Here is a 20,277-nt window from a genome sequence, read left to right as displayed (position 1 = left end):
TGACCGTAGCTGCAATTTCAAAGTCATGGTATTACCACCACTTCGAACAATATCACAAAGACAAAGATTCAGCTGAGGTGAGACTCTATTGCAAGAAAATAATCCCTTTGAGGGTGGGGGAAAAAGGAATTCTGACTTAGGTGCTCAAACAGTTCATCATTTTTAGACAGAAATTCTACCTAATTTCACATTGTTTTAAAATCTGAGTGTGAGACAACGTTTTACAGAAAAGAAAGATATGAAGTATTATTTCGTAGTATTTCCAGTAGAAATGATAGCTCTGATCAAAACAGAAAAAAAAAATCTCATATATGTTCTCTATGAAAACCATAAGATAAGCTTAAATACATCTGTTGATCAAGACAAGAAACTCCGTGTTATTTATGCACAATGAAAAACAGTTTAAAAACAGTTTCCATTGAGATACCTGTTGGCACATCGTCCATCGAAAGTTCCTTTTTATCTCACCCGGGAAAGTGATTGTCTACAGACACTTTTCTCTGCTCAGAAAACATGCCAAGCATATGTGCATTTTCATCATAAAATAGTGAATTATAATAACTTGAGTTCACCCCACTGCCTAGTCAACCGGTGGGTTGTTGTGTTTGGGGTTTTTTTTTAAATACTGCAGGCCATATGAAGTATCTTCACTAAAATATCCAAGGACTTCATGATGTACACTTGTCTTTCCACTCTCCCCTTACATTTTCTGTAATTAAGAAGCATCAGTGATTTCTCCTTGCACGTACTGAAACAATCTTCTTGCAGTTTCTTATGGCCCACAGAAAGGCGGACCCTCTCAAGCAGATGTAACGGGAGGATGCTGCATCACGACAACGCGATCACCATGACTGATACAAGCACTGCAATGTTGACTGTCCGCCTGCTGCCATCCGACGTTCTCCGGGCATGCAATACAGCAAATACTGCATTTGTGTGATTGGTTGGTATTTCTACATTGCAAATCATGCCTTCACAGCAAGAAACACATTCCTGTTGAGAAAAAGGAGATCACCGGACATAGGGTAATTCAGCGGTGGCTTTGAGAGACAGACGTTCTTCCAACTGTTTGCAAAGGTTACAGCTAAACAGACTAATCGCTCCCACCCGGCAGCCTGACCCAAGGCAGCAGATGGAGCATATATGCTACAACTTCTCTTCCAAATCATGCACCACAGCCTTCCTGGAGTAACTCGTCACCTAGCGCTGTCACTGGGCTTCGAAACTGTGATGTGATGCAATACAGCCATCCTAGCTGTACTGACAAGTTCACTAACATTGTAGAAAATAGAGAAAACTTTCCACCACTTTCCCCTTCTAACACATGAGCTAAAACCACGCATTTGAATGTTTCAAGTTTCAGCTTTTTAAGCTAAAAAATTCTGACTGTAAAACCTCTGTTCCCATTCATTTTTCCCCCTCAAGCTTTTGTATTCAGTGTAGCTTTGCATGCTGAACTTCAGACTTTCTTTTTTCAGTTTTCTAGTGCCACAGAACCACTGACACAGCTGATTTTCAGGAGGGAATCTGAAAATAATTTTCCTTACTTGACACTCCTTACTGGAAAAGCCAAGAGAATGCCAATTTTAATCTAATCCAAAGGCACGAGAACTCTTATAAGATAAAATGCAGCAGAAGGCAGGCTGCATAGTTATTTCATGACCTCAGTCCACCAAAACCTGTTGAAATCAATGGAAGTCAATTGAGATAACAAACAGATTCTTTTCTATTTAACATGGATGCTGTCTGCTTCGTCTTTGGTGTCTGAAATCTTTCATGTTAAAAATAACATAACTGACCTCCTCAACCATTAAGGAATTAGTGGATAATGCTTTACTGCAGTGAATAATACGTTGGTGGGATATGCTTGATTATTAAGAATAAACTTTTACCTAGCACCCCAAGGATGAGAGAAGGCAGCAGTTCTAGCTTTTGGTCATGGAACAAAACCTCAGTTGTATCTTGCTTAAGAGCGTGGCCTTCGTGGACAAATACAGTCTTGCTTTGTGTACTGTGGAGTGTTATCCAAGCTACCTTAAGCAGAGACGTGACCGGAGTACCTAACTCCCGCTCTGCCTTGCCCAAGGGCTGACAGTGACACTGCCGCAGCACCACGAGCACCGGTGCAGGTTGCGTAGCCTACCTGGGCACCTTACTCAGAAACCAAGGCCCCTGCACACACTAGCAATGCCCCAGAGAGCTCAGGTGTTTCTTCAGAACTTGTTATTACATCCTGCCACACAGCAGCACAAATAGGAAAGTAGGAAGAAGGGGGTAGTCATGCTTTTGTTGCAGAAATTCTATTTCTATTGTTAAATACTGGAGAGCGTATCTTGGCACATCCTCTTCAGCCTAGCAGGAAAAACAAGTACTGAAATGCAAACCTCAAAACCAATCTGCTGCTCTTGTACAAAGAGTAGTGCTTACTGTGTGGCCACTTTCTCTGTGATGGTGGCAGCCTACAAAATGGCATTCTTCTCCAGTAGCACATTTTTTGGTGACTGACATACTCTTCCCATGGTCTGTGAAGAGATGAACTGTCAAACAGTACTGAGTACCTACAAAATAAATTTTAAAATGTTCATTGGCATAACGTATGCGTTCTTTTACAGGGTTTAAAAACGTCACACAATTTAGCAAAATATTCCCGTAAAATGACTTATTTGGGCTGTATAAAGCCGCTTTTCAACTTGATCAAAACACCATTTAGCAAGAAATTAATTAGCGATGAAATCTTAGAGCTTAACTGACCCTTCAAACCTCCAGAAAGGCTGCTGTCCTTTAAACTACTTATTAGCACTATAACCTACACATTTATCTTCCATTCTCTACTCTTTTTTGCAGCACATTCTTGCTTGCTTTGCTGCAGACATGTTTCCTCATTCCTCCAGCTCATTTCTTCCCCTTTCCCACTGTTACTGTGAACATCACTGCGAAGAACAATGAGGAAACATATTTTCATTCTTTTCTACGTATCTATCATTCTCTCACACAAGTATGATCCCTAGTCGTTCAGGTCTTGCTGCTCACAAGCAGCCCTATAGCCTAGAGAGACCATTAATACCTTGGGACGGTATCCAAAAGGAAGGATAAGGCAACAAAAGGCAACTCTTAAGTTTTTTTAAACACCATCTTTAAAATTAATTCCTAGGAAGCATGTAGCTACACACACACACATAATTAATTAATATATTATCGATATATTAATAATACATTAATTACTATATTAATAATGTATTGTTATATATTACATAAAACGTTGTATACATATATATAGATATAAATAATTTTTCACTGTTGCTTTGCACTCTGAAATGGTCAAAATGCTCACCTCAGCAGAAATTGTATGACTCAGTATTACTAATAACATAACTGAGAGCACCACTGTGTTGGCACGTTAATCCTATTCAGTTAGACTTCCACAAGATGGCTGAGTCAGGGAGAAGCAAATCTAACTATCATAAAGAATCTCCTTAGTACAGACGCACTTACTTTCAGGACACCATCTATCTTCAGCCCATCTGTTACAGTTGTAATTGTCCACTGCATTATCACAGGTAAAGCACTTAAAACTGTTTGGAAATGGAGTGGCTTTAAAAATATTAAAATATAGTAAGTTTGCAAATATTAAGAAAAAATATTCAAAATAATACTGTAAGTGCTTGTACACACATATACTTACAAAAGCATACTACCTACATTTACATATTGTCACTGATACCTCACTGTTAGACAAATAAAACCTATGAAACAAGTTTTGTAGAAAGCTTTTACATTTTTAACTGGTTTTGCTGTGCCTGAACTTTAAAACATCTCCTCCTGTTTTCATTCTCTCACAATCCAAAGTACCGCTTAAGTAGTGGTGGGAAAAACAGGAAAGAGAGAACATCTTACAAATATGCACATGATATAGTACATCCGCATCTATGTTTGCACAGATACACAAACACAATCTACATTCAAATGGCTTTTGATCCCTTTGATGGAAAAAATACATCTTCAAAACCAGCTTCAGACCTTGATCTCCAACTCTGAAGAAGTCTGAACCCTTTGACAAAGGCATCAAGAGGACTATTTTAAAATCTTATTTACATTCTATAAATATAGAAATTATTTTAAGATGCGCAGTTCCCTAGGTGCACATATAAACCTATTATATGTAGCTGTCTTGACTGTTTTAATGATACACATCATGAAAATCTTCTCCCCTTAAATGAAGGGATAGAACACTTCTGATGCTAGATAAGAGGCAAAAAAATGATGCTATTAGTGACAACTGGCTTCACAGGTCTCACAAGGTTTTTAATTACCTTCAGTTTGAATTAATTGCATACAGCACACCTATTCTTTCCCTCAAAAAAAACCCAACAAGATAAAAGACAAAAACATCTGTTCTGTATTATTTATGAGAAATCCACTGCATAATTTGCTCTGTAGGAAGACATTTCAGAGACAGAAAAACATAATAAAAGCACTTAAAATGTGAAAACTGTTGCCCTCATGCACTCTTTAACTTCGCAATGCATGCAATTGTTTGTTTTCATTCAGTCAACTCACAAAATCTTAGGAATAAACTAAACCGCTGTGGGTTGAAAAGCAAAAGTTTTATTTTAAACTTTTTATCCTTCATGTTTGAAGAAGACAAACAAACAAAGGATTGAAAGAGTATGGCAATTAACTGAAATGTTAAGCTACAATTGCATACACAAAAAAAGCATAGCTGTCTACTTACGGTCTAGTGGAGGTCTCACATTGTAAAAGTTGATGTTCTCAGCTAAAACCCGATTTCCTGAAAGGATGAAGAATGGAAGAAAGGCTCCGGCCAGCATGTGACAGAATAACAACATGCTGAGTATTATTGTACACGAAAAGCAAAACTCTCAGGCCTACGAAAGAAAGGGAATACATTATTTAGGGGGAATCATAAGGAAACGAGCATGTAAAACAATAAATTTCCTATGAACTACTTCCGAAACCTTGAAAATTCAGTCCGTAGATCTATACTGTGAAGATGGCTAATGCAAGCAAGAATGCAACGATGAACAATGCAAAGCTGAGCAGTTACTGCCTTCTGCTGGCCAAGATCCTATACAAAGTACTTAAATGTCCACAAATGTAAAAAAGTTAACATTATTTCTTTGATCTATTTGTCCTTCTAAGCAATGTCAATCTTCTAGATTCCTTGTAAGCACTCTTGTAAGCACACAAACAAAAAATCAACACCAAAACAGAGCTCCTTTCTATCCTACTTGAAACAGGCAGGATTACAATATCATTAAAGAAAGCAAAATGCAGACAAATGTCATTTTTAACATCAACAGCCCAGAACCCAAGACCAATTCCTCATCTGATATAGATCAACGTATATCTATTGACTTCAGATAAGCTACCGCATCTGAATTGTAAGTGCACTCATCAGTGGCACAGCATTAAAGATCACGAGTGTAAATTAGATTTATTTCTTTTTAAAGTGCATACCAAGGAAATGCTAAGGAAGATGCCTGGTGATGTTACACAAGTTTTGGAGAATTGCAAAGTAGCACATTCAGAGAGATGAGATACATGTTTTAGGCGTGCTTTGTGCATTTATTTGGGGCCCCCTGGGTACGTTGGTAAGGCTTTCTAGAGAAGAACTACTAATCAATGAACATTTTGGTCAGTTTGCTATTTAGATGTACACACATACACACACACACACACACACACAGAGCTATGTCTGGCAAACTGCAGTGACACTGGAAACCGAGGTTCAGATACTAAAAAGTAGAGTTAGATTAAATGGCACTCCGCCCATGCAAATTCCCAGCAGGAGAAACAAGCTTGAGTGGAGGCTCCCGCCAAACCAGAGACGTTGCTTTGAGCTGCCAAGTCCATTCGTTCAGAAATCTCTCTGCACACCCCTGCACAGGCCTACGTAGATGTACACCACACCTGCGCAGGAAGCTCTGAATGGATCCAAGCACTGAACTGAAAATGCTACCCAAGACCACGGCAGAGAAGTCAAAGGATTTCCTCCTTTTTCCTGTTGTTTTTTTGTTTGGGTTTGTTGGTTTTTTTACCAATTGACACAGACAGGAATTATTTGAAAGATGGTTTTGCCAACAAACCAACCAACAGAAAGTTCAACTTTATGCATTGGGTGTCTAGCCATCCTACTTAAGATTTGTTTTTTTAAATCATGGCTTTATGAATACATTTCAGTAGATACTGAGAACGCCACAGCATACCTCTACTTCCAGTGCACCTCCAAGACTATTTTCTGTGGATGGTCCAGATTTCTTCTGACTGTAGCCCAGGATCTAAAGAAGGATTAAGAAGAAGAATCTGTGGAAAACAAACAGCAACTGATTATCATAATTCTGTCCTGAAGGAACTAATTAGCTGAAACACTGTATGCCCTTATTTATACTGAAAATTAAGATAGAAACCTAGAAGTGTGGTGGTTTTTATAACAAAATACCCAAAGAAGCACCTGAAGTACACAGTATGGCTCTGCCTCATTGAGTGCTATCCTATTGCAGAAATACAGATTCCCTCCTTCCTGTGATACCCCAATGTCATAAAAGACAAATGAAAGACAGAAAGTGAAGCAATGAGACAACTCAGTCCTTCCATGAGGATGAATTTACTTCTCTTGCAAGCGAAAAACATTATTCAGGCAATGACCTGGGCAGGACCAGACTATACCAGATGAATATATATTTCACACTCTAGAGATATCCAAACTTTCAACAGATGCTATGACCAAAACAGAAGCACTAATCAGCAGCAAGTTAACCTAAAAGAGCAAAGACAATCATCAGCCTCCAGATTAGAGGTTATTAGCAATCTATGAAGTAAACAGGTCCCCCACAGTTCATTCCTTACTGAAACAGAAACACAAATATGTTAGTCAAATCCCTAACACCACTGAAAAATCCAAAATAAATCTAAAACATAGTTACAATTCTCTCCAATTAAGCACACGATATTTGCACAGCGATATTCCGCAGCATTAAAGATGGGCTGTTTATAACCCACTTGGCTTGTCTCACTAACACATACTCGAGATGCACATTTCAAATGTGCACTTAGCTTTAGTGGGCTTTTTTTTTTTTAATTTGTTGAGACAAACCCGTGCGTCATGACTGGATGCTCTTCTGCTGACAAGTCAACCCACATCGTGTTCTGTCACTGAGCTGTTGCCCCCAAAGTCTATTTCATGACCCTTTAATATTTTCCAAGACAGATCAGCAGAACGTGGCATTATCCAGGATAGGAGAAAGAGAAAAGAGGAGACAGTGCTGCTACTACAATTCACAAATGATCCAACATACTACCCAACTTAATTTCTCCTTCCTCTAGCATCCTTAGCTCTACCAGTTTATGTTGGAGACAACATCTCTCTCTCAAGTTCCTTTTGTTTCACACAGTTCATTTTAAGTTAGTGCTTAAAAACCTCCGTCCTTTGCCATCCGTACCTAATATCCTTCAAATCAATGTTTGCTCACAAAATAAGCTTTTATGCCAGTGTCAAGAGGTGACAGAATTTCTATTCCAGCTGACAAATTTCTTCTTTTCTTCATAGACAATAATTCCTCATATTATCCCATCCCACTCTTCTGCTTTAAGGTATTTTGGATCAGATTTCCATGATCTAACCAAGAGAATGAAGCACCATAGTGCACCAAACCCCTTCATTAATACCATAACCATTATTCTGAATGAGTTGAAGAGTTAAAGTCAATGACAAAATGTCATAGGTACCGGAAGCAAAATACATTAGCATAATTTCTAAAAAATTATACTTTCCACGAAAATAGCCAATCTGAGATCTTTGTTTCCCCACACAGAGGAGAATTCTTACGTGGCGATTTAAAAAACAAAAATACCCCCAAAGCCCAGAATATGAAACGCAATTATGCACAATTGAAGTAGCCAGCTCTTCAGTAATGTCCCCTTTTTCTGATGTAGAAGACACATCCCTCCTGTCACTCTGTTTACAGGTTGTCCTTTCCTATTCTTTCCCATAGGTATCTCCTGTCATCCATTACTGGAGTCCAAACGCAGAACGACGAGGTGTTTGGTCTGACTCAGCACAGCCGCTCATTCTTACATTCGTCCCGTTTATCCCACGGGTCTGCAGAAAGAGGTTAAAGCTACTTTTAACAACAAGGTGGAATTTGACTCTGCTGAGCCACGTTTTCCCTACCTCCTCCTGCTCAGCCTTTCCACTCGGAGGAAGACAGAGGCAAGGGGATGGCACAGCCGGTAACGCGGCACTAAAACACGCCTGTTCTGATGATCACGCTTGACTCGATGATCTTAGAGGTCTTTTCCAACCTCAATGATTCTATGATTCTATGAAGCTACTGGTTACCTGTGCCAGGATAAGCTGGTCCCCAAGCCCTGGGAGGGAGTGACACAGTGATCTTCAGTACCATCTCAATCTCTGTATCCTTTGCTAGGACACCATAAAGTGTCTTTACATGCAGAACAAGTACTAGCTCAAAATCAGAACTGCTACATACTTAATTTGAATAAAATAATTTAAAAAAGTACAGAAACTGATACCGATGCATGGCGTTAAAAAGACAGTAACTCAAGTACAAGCAGGTACCAATTTTCAGAGCCACGCGTCCCTGACCCTAATTACCTTGCCCTTGTGTCCCTGGATGATCACGGATCCAGTGTTCACCAGCTCCACAGGGCGGTATCGGGCCGTTAATGCACGCACGCTGCTTGAGCGTCTTTGGTAAGAGTATGAGAAGAAGCTTTTTTGTGCCTCTACTGCCAACATCCTTCTTCACGGATCCCTTGCAAAATAGCTCTGTTTATGCCCTTTGAATATCACAAGCAAGTTACTTTTAAATTGGCAAGCCAGTTTTAATCAAGTAGCAAATTTCAGTGGATTTCGGGCAGCTCAATAGCATTTAATTCTTTCAATTTTACTCTGCAGGAAGATAGGGTATTGAATCATTCCAACGCACAACAGTTGCAAAATTTATCTCCCTAACATATATTTTCTGCGGTTTCTACTAGGCTGAGGAAAATTTGCCTTTATGGGGAGGCTGGTCTGTAACTTGATCTGATGCACCTGGATAGCAAATAAAAGGCACAATTACACTTGTGCCAGCTTTCTACAACTTCAAGCTCTCCTGCTCCCCTCCCCCAAGTTCCTATTGCTTTCCCCAGAGAAGCTCATGCCAAATGGAAAATTTTAGAGAATATAAATACAAAAAAGCTAGTCTTCAGTTGGTGTAAAGCACAGTAAATTGACCTCACAATTTGCTGTAGTCAAAGGTGTCCTTGTTTGCTAACCAGGCCAATAAATAATGGATGTCGTTTGAGATAGTCTTAGTTACACAGCTGCACCAGAAGTCATTCTCAAATAAAATAGGAAAATATTGGCAAAAAAATGGCTTTCGTATCTTATCCAAAATCTTTTAACTGCTTATTTTCTTCATAGTCTCTTATCTCTGTTGTGCTTTCATATAATATTATCTAGTAGCACGAGTAAACATTTCATTCCGCCCAATTAGGAACTCTCATTAATGAAGGAAAAAACTGTCACAACACAGAAGATTAACTTATATAAACAAGAGCAAACACGGAGACATAGCTTTCCTGGGGTGAGGAAGAAGACCCAAGAGGGAAGGGCTGTTAATAAACGCTCTGTAAAGAACTCCTAACTAAAGCACATTTCAAGAAAACAATGAGGAATACATACAATGGCTGAAATAATTACTATATTCCAGAAGGTCTTAAGGTTTATCTTGCAGCGTGTAATAGAAGAGTAGGAAGCAGTGTGCTTGATTTCTGATTTTAATAAAATGCAAGTCTGTCTAAATTGTTTTTCCTGGCAGACTCTGTGGAGGATTAGCAGATTTAACATCAGATATGGAATGCAAATGAAACTTCCTCCTGTCATTTAGTAAGCAATTTTCAGGTGCTATTAGATAATTGCAAATGCTTATGTTAAGCTTGTTAAATACCACTTCAGGACATAAGAGTTAGAAATACATAGGCAGAAAGGTATGTATGTTAAGGGCTGAGAAAGTTAAAACCAACACCTGACATCATCAGGTCCTCCCTACAACAAATCAGAAAGGCCAAAACTGACACTTCAACTTATCTAAAAGGACAAAAATAGCTCCTTGGCTTCCCCATTTCTTAGACAAATACTGCCATTCTCATGTTTTCCTCTGGAGACCATTTAATTTGGTCTGTAAGCCACCATTTACCCTACTTCAAAACTCGGAGAGTGAATAAATGGATGGAATGAATAAGAGAAAACCTCCATTTTCCTTGGGAAATAGGCGGAGCACATATAAAATAAAAGGGGGAAAAAAGGAAATATTCTGAAGGATTAACACACACACCCCCCAAATATTATTACAGATCTGCAAATTAGAACTATTTGTTATACAAGTTCTACCTCTTCTTACCTCCTGAGTTGAAGTTTCTTTTTTCTGATTTTTTTTTCCTTACAGCATGTTATCATTAGTACAGAATAACACAGGAAAACAGCTTTTACATTACACTGACAGACATCTGCGACTAGTAACACTGACAGAATAAAATTTAAGTTATCAACATTATTTTTAAACACAACACATTTCTTTATCTTCACCCACAGCACACTTAACCATGCCTTTGGTTGGTTAAATTTGGAATCTTAATTACATTTGGTCTTAATTACAAGCAATTATAGAGCTCTTTATCTAAGATCTTATAAAAGTAAAACACATACAGATCTGGTAATGACAACATCATTTAGCTTGGGGTATAATGCTGGCATGGGAAGTTGTGATGCAAACCGATTGTGAGACATGGAGGTGTCTGACTACACAATACATACAATTGCAAAGATTTTGAAGGAGTTAACGTATGATTAATGTGATAGATCTGAGCAGTACCATTGAAGTGAAGTACGTGCAAGGATAAAGCATGTATTTGTTTTTAAGCTCATACAAAAGAGAAGACCCATGGAATGAAAATTGCATTACATGATGTTACATCTCATTCCTTTTATAGCCAAAACTGCCCAGCAAAAACTAGTCTTGAGCACTGACGTTTATTTTGAAATTCAGAATCCCTGATCGTCTTTGGAAAATAATTTATTCTATCTAAAAATCCATTAATGAGAGAGAAATTTCCTATTCCCTTCTGCAAGTATATAATTTCCTCAAAGAACTGCACTTCGTCAAAGCTATGGATGACCAAAAGTTTTACACTTCAGCTTGTAACAGCTTCTATATATCACACAGGCAACTGTTTTAAATCTCTCTCCCCCACCTGTGCAAGACTGGAAACAGGAACTTAGCATTACTCTAGAGAAAAGAGATTATAGGAATAAGCGGTGTTTTTTCTTTCCTTGAGCTCATCAGAGCCCTTGTGTAAAGATCAGTTTAACGATATTAATCTTACAGACTATTTTGTTAAATACCTCAGTGGATCAGACCATTATTAACTAGTTAGGCCTCACTACAAATGGAGGGATAGAATTTAAGCGGACCTACCTCTCTGTACACAAGCTATTGGGACCCCAGTTTACGTTAGCCAGAGGCCCCAGTGAACACCCAACCAGCTGAAAGTAGAAGACAAAATTCTGATTTTCAGTATCCTTCTACAAGTTTAGCTCCAGACCACAGTCAATATTTAAAAGACTTCTTTACTCCTGCCAAGCTAAAGTCACTCATATTCAGCAAGACTACAAGGTAATACTACTGCATGTTGCACAAGAATGAAGTTCTTCAAGACCTATTTTGGAACATGAGAGAGGTGGGACAACAACAACATTGCTCCAATGAAATCAAGAGATATCTGTATATTTTTATATAACATCCACTAATTATTATTAAATGGAAAATGCAGGTCTTTGGCCAGTTAAATTCAGCCTCAGAAACATGCCTTGGTTTTAATGCCTGTTTTTCCAAGTGAAATCCTATTTCTAACACAAACTATGCCTAATATACACAGTTACATGTGCCATAAAGTTACATATACCATTCTAGACAATAAAATGTAAGACATTCTAGACAACAGAAATGAGAACCTACATGTTTTCCACTTGTGAAATAAGTACTACATTCCCTTTCAAATTAAAATGTCAAATCAAGATTTGCACAGAAAAGATTTGCTAGGAGAAAAGAGTGTTTGCATGCAGCCCTACTTCAAATCTTAAATTCACCAAAATCTGTTTGAGCCTAGAATGGCCCCGTGGGATCAGACACATTAGAAGGTATGACAGTTTCTGCACCACAAAGAACATTTTTCAGAAGCTTCACATTCAGTTGTATGTGATCTTATCTTAAACTAAGATTTAAGCTACGCACCACCTGAGTTCATAAACCTGAAACGCGTGCTCTTTTACCCGACACTGAAGTCCGGAGTGAACGTACTGACAGCAGCCTTCACTTCTTTACTCCTGGTCATTATCTCACTACCTTGGGGTTTTTTGTGTTGTTTTTGTTCCCCTGAGTTGTTTGGAAAGAATAAAGGGTGCAAAAACATTGGTCCCCCTCTCCTTTCCTCCAGTCTTAGTTGCAACCTTCCCCAAGTCACAAAGGGTTCAGTATCGCTTATGTGCCAATACAAACTCAAATTGTGAACTGAAAGAATATGAAGAAAAGGTAAAGTAACTTTGCCTAGTTTTACTGGACCGAGTGTCAAGGTCTAAGCTCTCATGGCAAAATGTCCTTGCTTCACTTAAACCACAGATACGACGTTTTCTACAATAATGCAACACTAGAGGGACTATTTTGCCTTCACTTTCCCAGTAATAAGAAAATGGTCAGCAATGCCCTTCCGCCACCAGTTTATGCCCGTTTAAGACAGTAGCACAAACTAATCTGCACTGCAATTGGAAAAAACCACACAGAGTCAACCGCTGGTTTATACTGGCAGGGTTTAACGTGTGAAATTTATAGCGCTAGTACTTGTCTGATACTATCTTTGCCTCATGTTTATATCAGCTTTTTGTTACTACGCAATCCTGGAAATCATAAACAATAGAATCTCCTTGAACGCACCAGGAATGACTGCAAATGCTTCTGGATAGATACCAGCATTTACCAGTTCCGCTATACTAAGTCCAGGGAACCGCAACAACAAACTCCTGCTATTGAACGCATCAAATGTAGAACTCAGTTGTGAAGAAGCAGCAGTCTGTCTTCATATCGAACTCATTGAGAAGAAGCTTTTGTTCGGAAGCACCTGAACTCATTTCAAGAGCTGTAAGTCCCATTTCTAAGAAACACGCATATCTGAATTAAAGTGCTTGTTGCAAATGTAACTTTAAAAGCAGAATTCTTTTGCAGGTTATACTTTCATGGCCTGCATGACATTTATGTTTATTAAAAGGACTGATTTGCATTGCAAATGTGCTGGAGGCAGGGAAAGAGTGAAATTCTGATTACCGTCAAGTCAATACAGAATCTACTACAGGAGTAGCTATCCAATTCACATAAAAAGTACCTCCCTTGAAATCACACTGCCGATAGAGCTGCTCTGCAGCTCGGTGTCATACATCCCATGTAACATTGCTAGCAGTGTAACATAACTAGTTTTGAACAGAAAATTAATCATAGTGTCACTGATTGCACCTCTGAAAAAAGGTTTCTGCAGAAAATCCCCCCTCTTCCACGTTACTCTTCCACATTTCTAAGGCACATACTTTCAGTCACTGAAAACTGATCAAGTATTCGAGTAATTCCCATTACTCTGCCTTGCCCTACATGAGCTGACATAACATCTCAAGCAAATAGCCTTGCAGATGTAGTTCTCAGTAGATGAACCCAAATTGTGCATTTCCCCCCGGTTTTCTCTTTGAAATCCCAGACTACTCCACTCTGAAGCAATGGATACTTCAAATACGGCTTCCTAAATTACAGATGAAGATTTTTCTACTTGAGATACAACCACTAATGGAGAAGAGGCGATGAAAATCCTATTTCCAAGCCAAGGTTCTCTGTTTGCAGTACTCTGGTTTCTACAATCCCTTCTAGCTGAACTTTTCACTCCTATTATTTGCCACCAAAGGGTAAGCTGAGAAGCTGGCACTGATGAGAGTGCTTTTGATGATGTCTTTTAGGAAAATCTTGATGTACATGACAGAATGTATCTACACGCATATTCTACAGCATTGTCTTCTTCAGGAAAGATTTACTTGGAAGATATGTCCAGAGGTACGTGAACTCTGCGAAAGCAAGAGATGAAAGGGGGTAAGGAGAAAAAGGCTTTATTTTTCTAAGAACACTAACAAAGTCTGTTTCAATTCCTTACACCGTTACAAATGCAAAAAGGCTTAAGAGTCATTTGTTTGTTTTGAAATGCTTTAAATGAACTAGGCTTAATAAATTGTTGACCCATCCAATCTGACCTAGTGTAAGATGGCATTTACTTCCAATCAACACTCTAATCCAGACAGTTGAAAACAGCAAAAAGCAAATCACAATTTTTACTAGCTGAGAACTATTACCCACAAGCAGTATTTGGCACAATTTGTTATTTGAACAGCTTCAGTCAGCCTTCTGTTGCATTGTGAGAGAAAAGTGATTTGCCCTCATTTCAAGGGGAGGGACAATACAAACATAAAAAGCTCCCTTTCACGGGTTCACAAAAGCTGTGTTGACATATATGCCATACCTTCAGCTACAAAACCCACACGCTGCACTGTTTTCTTCCTCTAAGGCTCAAATTTCTGGAGCAGCAGCACATAGCTTCCATGTCTATAGACACAACCTGGTATTAAGCGTTAATAAAGATAATATTTAATTAAAATTAGTTGAAAATAATTAATTTTGTACAGTTTCTCTCATTCCCCTTCACCATAAACATCCACGCTCTAGAACTGGAATCACGTCACTATGGATAGCAGCTGAAAGGAAATCACGCTTCCATCATCTTGCAGTTACTTGTTTCATTTGCTAGAGGCTGAGTCTTGAATATTATAGTAGCTGAGGGAACGTTCCCAGGATTCAGAAAAAAACCAAACATCCATCATTTCTGGTCTTTTCATCATTGTCCAGGAGAGATATAGAGCATTTCATAGCACTTTTTCATAATATTTTTCACTAAAGTGTCACTATCTTTTTTTTAAAAAAGCTTGAATTGAAACAGTGCAGAAGACAGGGAGCCAACCACTTCCAGTACCAGCCATTTGTGCTGGAACAGCATCAAGCCAGTCCCTTCGCTTCTTGCAGCCTTGGCTCCCACTTATCTCCCTGGCAGTTGCTGCAGTAATTCAGTAATAGCACTGGTTGTCTTACAAACCTTAACCATTCGGAATGGTCCCATCCTCAACTTAATAGCATATTGAATATTGGAAGGAAACAGGTAAAAGTCTATTGCACAAAAAAATCCAATCCCGACACCTGTTTTATTACCACCAAAGGGACGGGGGTACCTCTTCTCCTCATCTCTTCACACCGCAAAAGATACTGTGACTGTGGGTGTGATTCATGGTCTTTGTTCTAAAGAAAACAACCAAGCATCTTGGTTTTGTCTAGAACAAACGTTCCCTTCCCCTGACACACACTTCCCATTTCTCAGCTGTTTCTTATTTTTTTTTCTTATCTCTTTAGCATGACGCTATCAAGGCAGTGACAGCACCTGCTAGACGAGGTACGTAAGAGTTTTATAATTAAAGTGACAGAACTGCTTCTATTCAGTGCCATCCTAGCTCTTCCTCATACTCTCCAAGGACAGCAAGGCTATTTACCCTTCAAATATGTCCTTCCCACCTTCACGTCTCCAAAGTCCTCTCTGAGAAGAAATCATCTTTGGTTTCTGGGTATTCCTGCTGAGCAGAGACTGGCTTGTATTCTCAAAGCCTAATACGTAATAAAGCATCGTGCCTTACCCCTTTCAGTCAAGTCAATGGAATAATAAAACAAAATATGGGAAGTAATTTATAATCTGAACTAAAAGGTAGTTTTCATTCAATTAGAAGAGCAATAGAAAGAGACAAAGTGCACACTCTACCTCTGCACTTATCTCCCCAAAAGACAATGACACATTCTTAAATAAACTGGCAGTGGGTAACAAGTAACAATAAGAATGCCTCTGGGGGGGAGATTTATTTACTATACATATTGCCTGCAATGTGCAGGATTTAATTTGACAAATTGAAGTTGGCAAATTTTCTGTTTCCTTCATTTCCTGTTCACAAATCAAGAGTAATGCTAAACAGAAAAGCACTGCAAGTAGGGAAAAAAAAAATCCTACTTTACTAAAAACAATAAATCCCCGGCAGGTCAAGCAACCCTGAGTAAAAACATAAAAGTATCGTATTTTAGAAGTGAATGCCAAGTTCTGCATCTGAAATCTCATCAGTTGTTTGGCAGCAGAATTTCTTCAGATATTTATGACCTGGTATGAGTAGACTAAGCTCAAACTCAAGAGCCAGATGCTCTATCATCTGCCTTTTTTTTTTTAATTTTTTCTTTTTCAATTTCAGATCCTCCCATGCATTTCCACATAGCCTGATAACTCCCCCTTTCAGAGAGTAGCAGACACCCAATGCTGCACCCATTTGCAGCAAACTAACTGACTATGGATAAAGTTTACCAGCTAGAACACATATAAAATACTATGTGCAAACCATGCAATATTTGCACACTGCATTTCAAAACAGGTGCACAACTCCACCTAAAGGGGGAATAAATAGTTTATTGTAGCCGTTTCTCTTTATTGCGCTTTTCATACACTACAGGCCAGTTCCAAGAACCATCAGATGCCACTTGAGTAAGCTATCCATATAAATGAACACAGATGAAAACTTGCCTTACTACTATTCCCCTCTAAACAGAAAGCAATTCACTGGGGGAAAGAAGAAATCTTATTCCTTTTGTGTATGGGAGCTCACATTCTAACTCTTCACAATCAAAGGCACCATGTGCTTTTTCAAAGGGTTACTCAGAGCCTTGCAGAAATCCTTTGTATAACCTTGGGTGTATTTTAGGCAGATAGGTCATTATCAAATTAGCACCAGGATAAATTGGAAAGACAGACACAAGAAAAAAAATCACCAGTAAGGAGGAGGAAAAAAAAAAAATCCAAACACTAGTAATGGAAAAAACCCCAAACACTAGCAAACACTAGTAAAAAAATAAACACTAGTAAGAAAAACACTGCAGTCTCTCATAACAAAAACTATTGCATACCTTTGTTTATTATTATTATTAGTCTCTTCAGGTCTACATTCTTTCACCAGGCTGCACAGATTTCCCTCAGCACTTGCAAACATCATATGAAAAGGGCAAAAAGAAGAAGTATAAGGAAACGCAGACGTTAGGCCATTTCATTTTGGAGGATTTGTAGGATTTCAGTTGACTTAATTATTGTCTCTTTGGACTGACAATACGTAAGTATTTCAACGTATCTTTCAATACTCTCCCTTAATGGATGAGAGCAGGAGATTTTTCATTTGATTTTCTTGTATTAGATAACACATTTTAAAAAGTTTTTTCTGTCAGGCTGCTTCTCTGCAAAGAAGGAAACGCTTGTTTGGGAGATGGCTCTGAACGGTGTTATGAAGCAGGAGTTACGAAGCTCTCTTTTCTCCAAAACTGCCCAGCACCGAGTCATTTCGGGAAAGAATACATAAACGTCTCAGCTTACAGGGATAATTCCTCCCGTATATATTCACCCCCCTTCCTGACAATCTGCAATTCAGTGTCTTCCTGGGGTAGAGGCAGCATACATACCTCGGTGTTTAATTGCCTGTCCGTGGCTTGGTTAATTGAACTGTCCATGGGTTATTACCGTCAGTTTTTGAACCCATCTAGAGTTTTAGTAATCACAACATCCTATGGCAATAAATTGCAAAGTACAAACATGCACCTTTTGAAAAAGTATTTCCTTCTCTTTGTTTTAAACCAGCTGCCTGTTTCATTTTATGGCATCTAGTCCTTGCGCTGTGACAAACCATGAATGACCATTCTCTCGACTTCCTTTCCCCACACTTGCCATGATTCAGTCGTTGCCTGCCACATCCCCGATTCAGTTGTCTCTTTTTCTAAGCTGAGAAATGTAAACCTTTTTCACAGAAGCTGAAGATCTTTGCTTATCTTTATTGTCCTCTGCACATTTTTTTGGTTCACGGTATATATTCGGAGACCAAGGGAAAAGCAACCACTAAACAAAGCGTGGGTACATAGTACAAGGGGAGGGATACACACACACACACGAGCCCTATACTCCAACCTAACCAAACTTCATACCTAAACTGAAGGAAAAATTAGATTTTCATTACTGCTAATAGTATACTAAATTTCCTTTTGTTAACTGTATTAATTTTCACAACGTAGGTCATGCAATACACTGATTATCCATAGGTTAGAAATATACCTTTTTAGAGGTTAAATGACTTTCAGCAATTGTCAGTTGAGAATAAGTCCTATTTGCACATCAAGCAATTCCTCAAAACATATTCTGTGAACATCAACAGATGAATAAAGAGTTTCAGAGGGTAACTTGTAGCTTACTTTCATTCTGATACTTCTAACGTGATGCATGGATTATGCAGAAGTTGACACAAACAGAAAATTAATTATCTACTTCAAGGATTTACAGCTGTGTATAAACAAAAAAAGAACATAAATGAAATGTTTTCAAACTCAGATCTTCAATTCCAAGTGTCAGCCTGGAGCAAAATTTTATGTCTGAGCTACAGTATTAAATCCCCCAAACATGGAAAGGTTCAAAAAGAACATCCTTTCAGACTCTTAATTATTACCGCACTGAAAACTGGAGGTTAGCAAAAAGTCTTCACTGTGTGGTGACAGGAGGAGGGAAAACAGGGAAAAGAAATGCAGGATGGGCTGCATCAGTAAACCTGACAAGACAATTAAATAAAAATATGGACAGAAGGGCCAGGACAAGTTAATTGGCGGAGAAATCTAGAAAGCGAGCTGAATCAGCAAATCTTAGAGCTTCAGCGTAAGCCAAAGAATTCTACAGAACTAAATTACCCAGCAACTGGAAAGCTATCCCTTCCACAGTACCAGGCAAATATATAGGAAGCAATAAACTTTATTGCAGGAAAAAAAGAAGTTCAACAGTCTTTTGAAATAAGAGAACTTTCTTGCTGCAATTCTGCGCTCTCACTTACCTACCATGAATGGGCTTCAGTGACTGAAAAGCAGCAGCAGGGAAAAGGAAAAAAAGAGACATCATTCCTGAACAGTTCTCAGCTGATGCTTTAATCATTTGTATCACCAGTATAATGAGATGCTGCATCAGCAAAACCTCAGCGTTGTCAAGAAGTATCTTTACACGTTGCCAGAGAAACATTGCAATATCGACGAAGGAGTGGATGCGGCAGCAGAAGGGAACACAGCTTAGAGCAAAAGGGAAATGTCTCTAACAACCATCATTACCTGATGAACAGAAGCAATCACAATGTGCATCTGGTCACGACCTCTGTCTCTGATGGAATAGAATTTCATCGTTTAAAATAGTTATATTGATACATGCAGCTATACGTGCTAGGTAAGTATCAAAAGGTAACTGAATATACAACACTACACGGTATTTGCCTGTACTGCAGGTATAAATCTGTAACTTAGCTATGTGATCTTAATAAAAATTAAATAGACCATTTGATCACAGCAACTGATTAGAGTCCATAAAATGTACTTGTGTTCGTTTAACAAAATAAATCAGTAGCTAAGATAAACCACTGAGTGGAAAGGTGCTGAGAGAAGTAAAAAAAACATTCTAGAAGAGGCCCCGTAGGTTAGCAGAAGAGAGAAAGACTAAAATCTAAGTGCTTTGAATGTAGACCAAGACAGAGCACACTGCAAAAAGAGACACGGACCTGTTGGAGCGGGTCCAGAGGAGGGCCACGAAAATGATCAGGGGGATGGAACACCTCTGCTATGGAGAAAGGCTGAGAGAGTTGGGGTTGTTCAGCCTAGAGAGGAGAAGGCTCCGGGGAGACCTTCTTGCAGCCTGTCAGTACTTCAAGGGGGCTTATGAGAAAGATGGGGGCAAACTTTTGAGCAGGGCCTGTTGCGACAGGCCAAGGGGGAATGGCTTGAAACTAAAGGGGGGTGGATTTAGACTAGAAAGAAGGAAGAAATTGTTTACGCTGAGGGTGGTGAAACACTGGCCCAGGTTGCCCAGAGAGGTGGTGGATGCCCCATCCCTGGAAACATTCAAGGTCAGGTTGGACGGGGCTCTGAGCAACCTGATCTAGTTGAAGATGTCCCTGCCCACGGCAGGGGGGTTGGACTAGATGGCCTTGAGAGGTCCCTTCCAGCCCAAACTATTCTGTGATTCTGCGATACT

The 20,277-nt window shown here is 39.0% G+C and overlaps 1 protein-coding gene across 1 annotated transcript; it reads right to left on the bottom strand.

Moving 5' to 3' along the window:
* Positions 1-289: 289 nt before the first annotated feature.
* LYPD6B (LY6/PLAUR domain containing 6B) lies at positions 290-6,273 on the bottom strand. Its single transcript, XM_076340809.1, has 5 exons — positions 6,228-6,273; positions 4,733-4,886; positions 3,493-3,591; positions 2,428-2,558; positions 290-993 (listed from the first exon to the last, which is right to left on the bottom strand). The coding sequence occupies exons 2-5, from the start codon at positions 4,845-4,847 to the stop codon at positions 829-831; spliced, it is 510 nt and encodes a 169-aa protein (XP_076196924.1). The 5' UTR covers positions 4,848-4,886; positions 6,228-6,273; the 3' UTR covers positions 290-828.
* Between the last annotated feature and the right edge of the window lie 14,004 nt (positions 6,274-20,277).

The sequence above is a fragment of the Aptenodytes patagonicus genome, chromosome 6 (genome assembly GCF_965638725.1).
Source record: "Aptenodytes patagonicus chromosome 6, bAptPat1.pri.cur, whole genome shotgun sequence".
NCBI lineage: Eukaryota > Metazoa > Chordata > Aves > Sphenisciformes > Spheniscidae > Aptenodytes > Aptenodytes patagonicus.
Note: the sequence above shows the minus strand (reverse complement) of the source record. Positions and strands in the feature narration are given on the sequence as shown.

Bases quoted from the DNA above. Each gene is read 5' to 3' on its own strand.
- LYPD6B (XM_076340809.1), bottom strand. From the start codon at position 4,847: ATGTTGTTATTCTGTCACATGCTGGCCGGAGCCTTTCTTCCATTCTTC. The intron at 3,592-4,732 runs GTAAGTAGACAG...ATATTTTTAAAG, and splicing joins TGTGAGACCTCCACTAGACC to CCACTCCATTTCCAAACAGT. The intron at 994-2,427 runs GTAAGCACTACT...TTTTCTCAACAG, and splicing joins ACAGAGAAAGTGGCCACACA to GAATGTGTTTCTTGCTGTGA.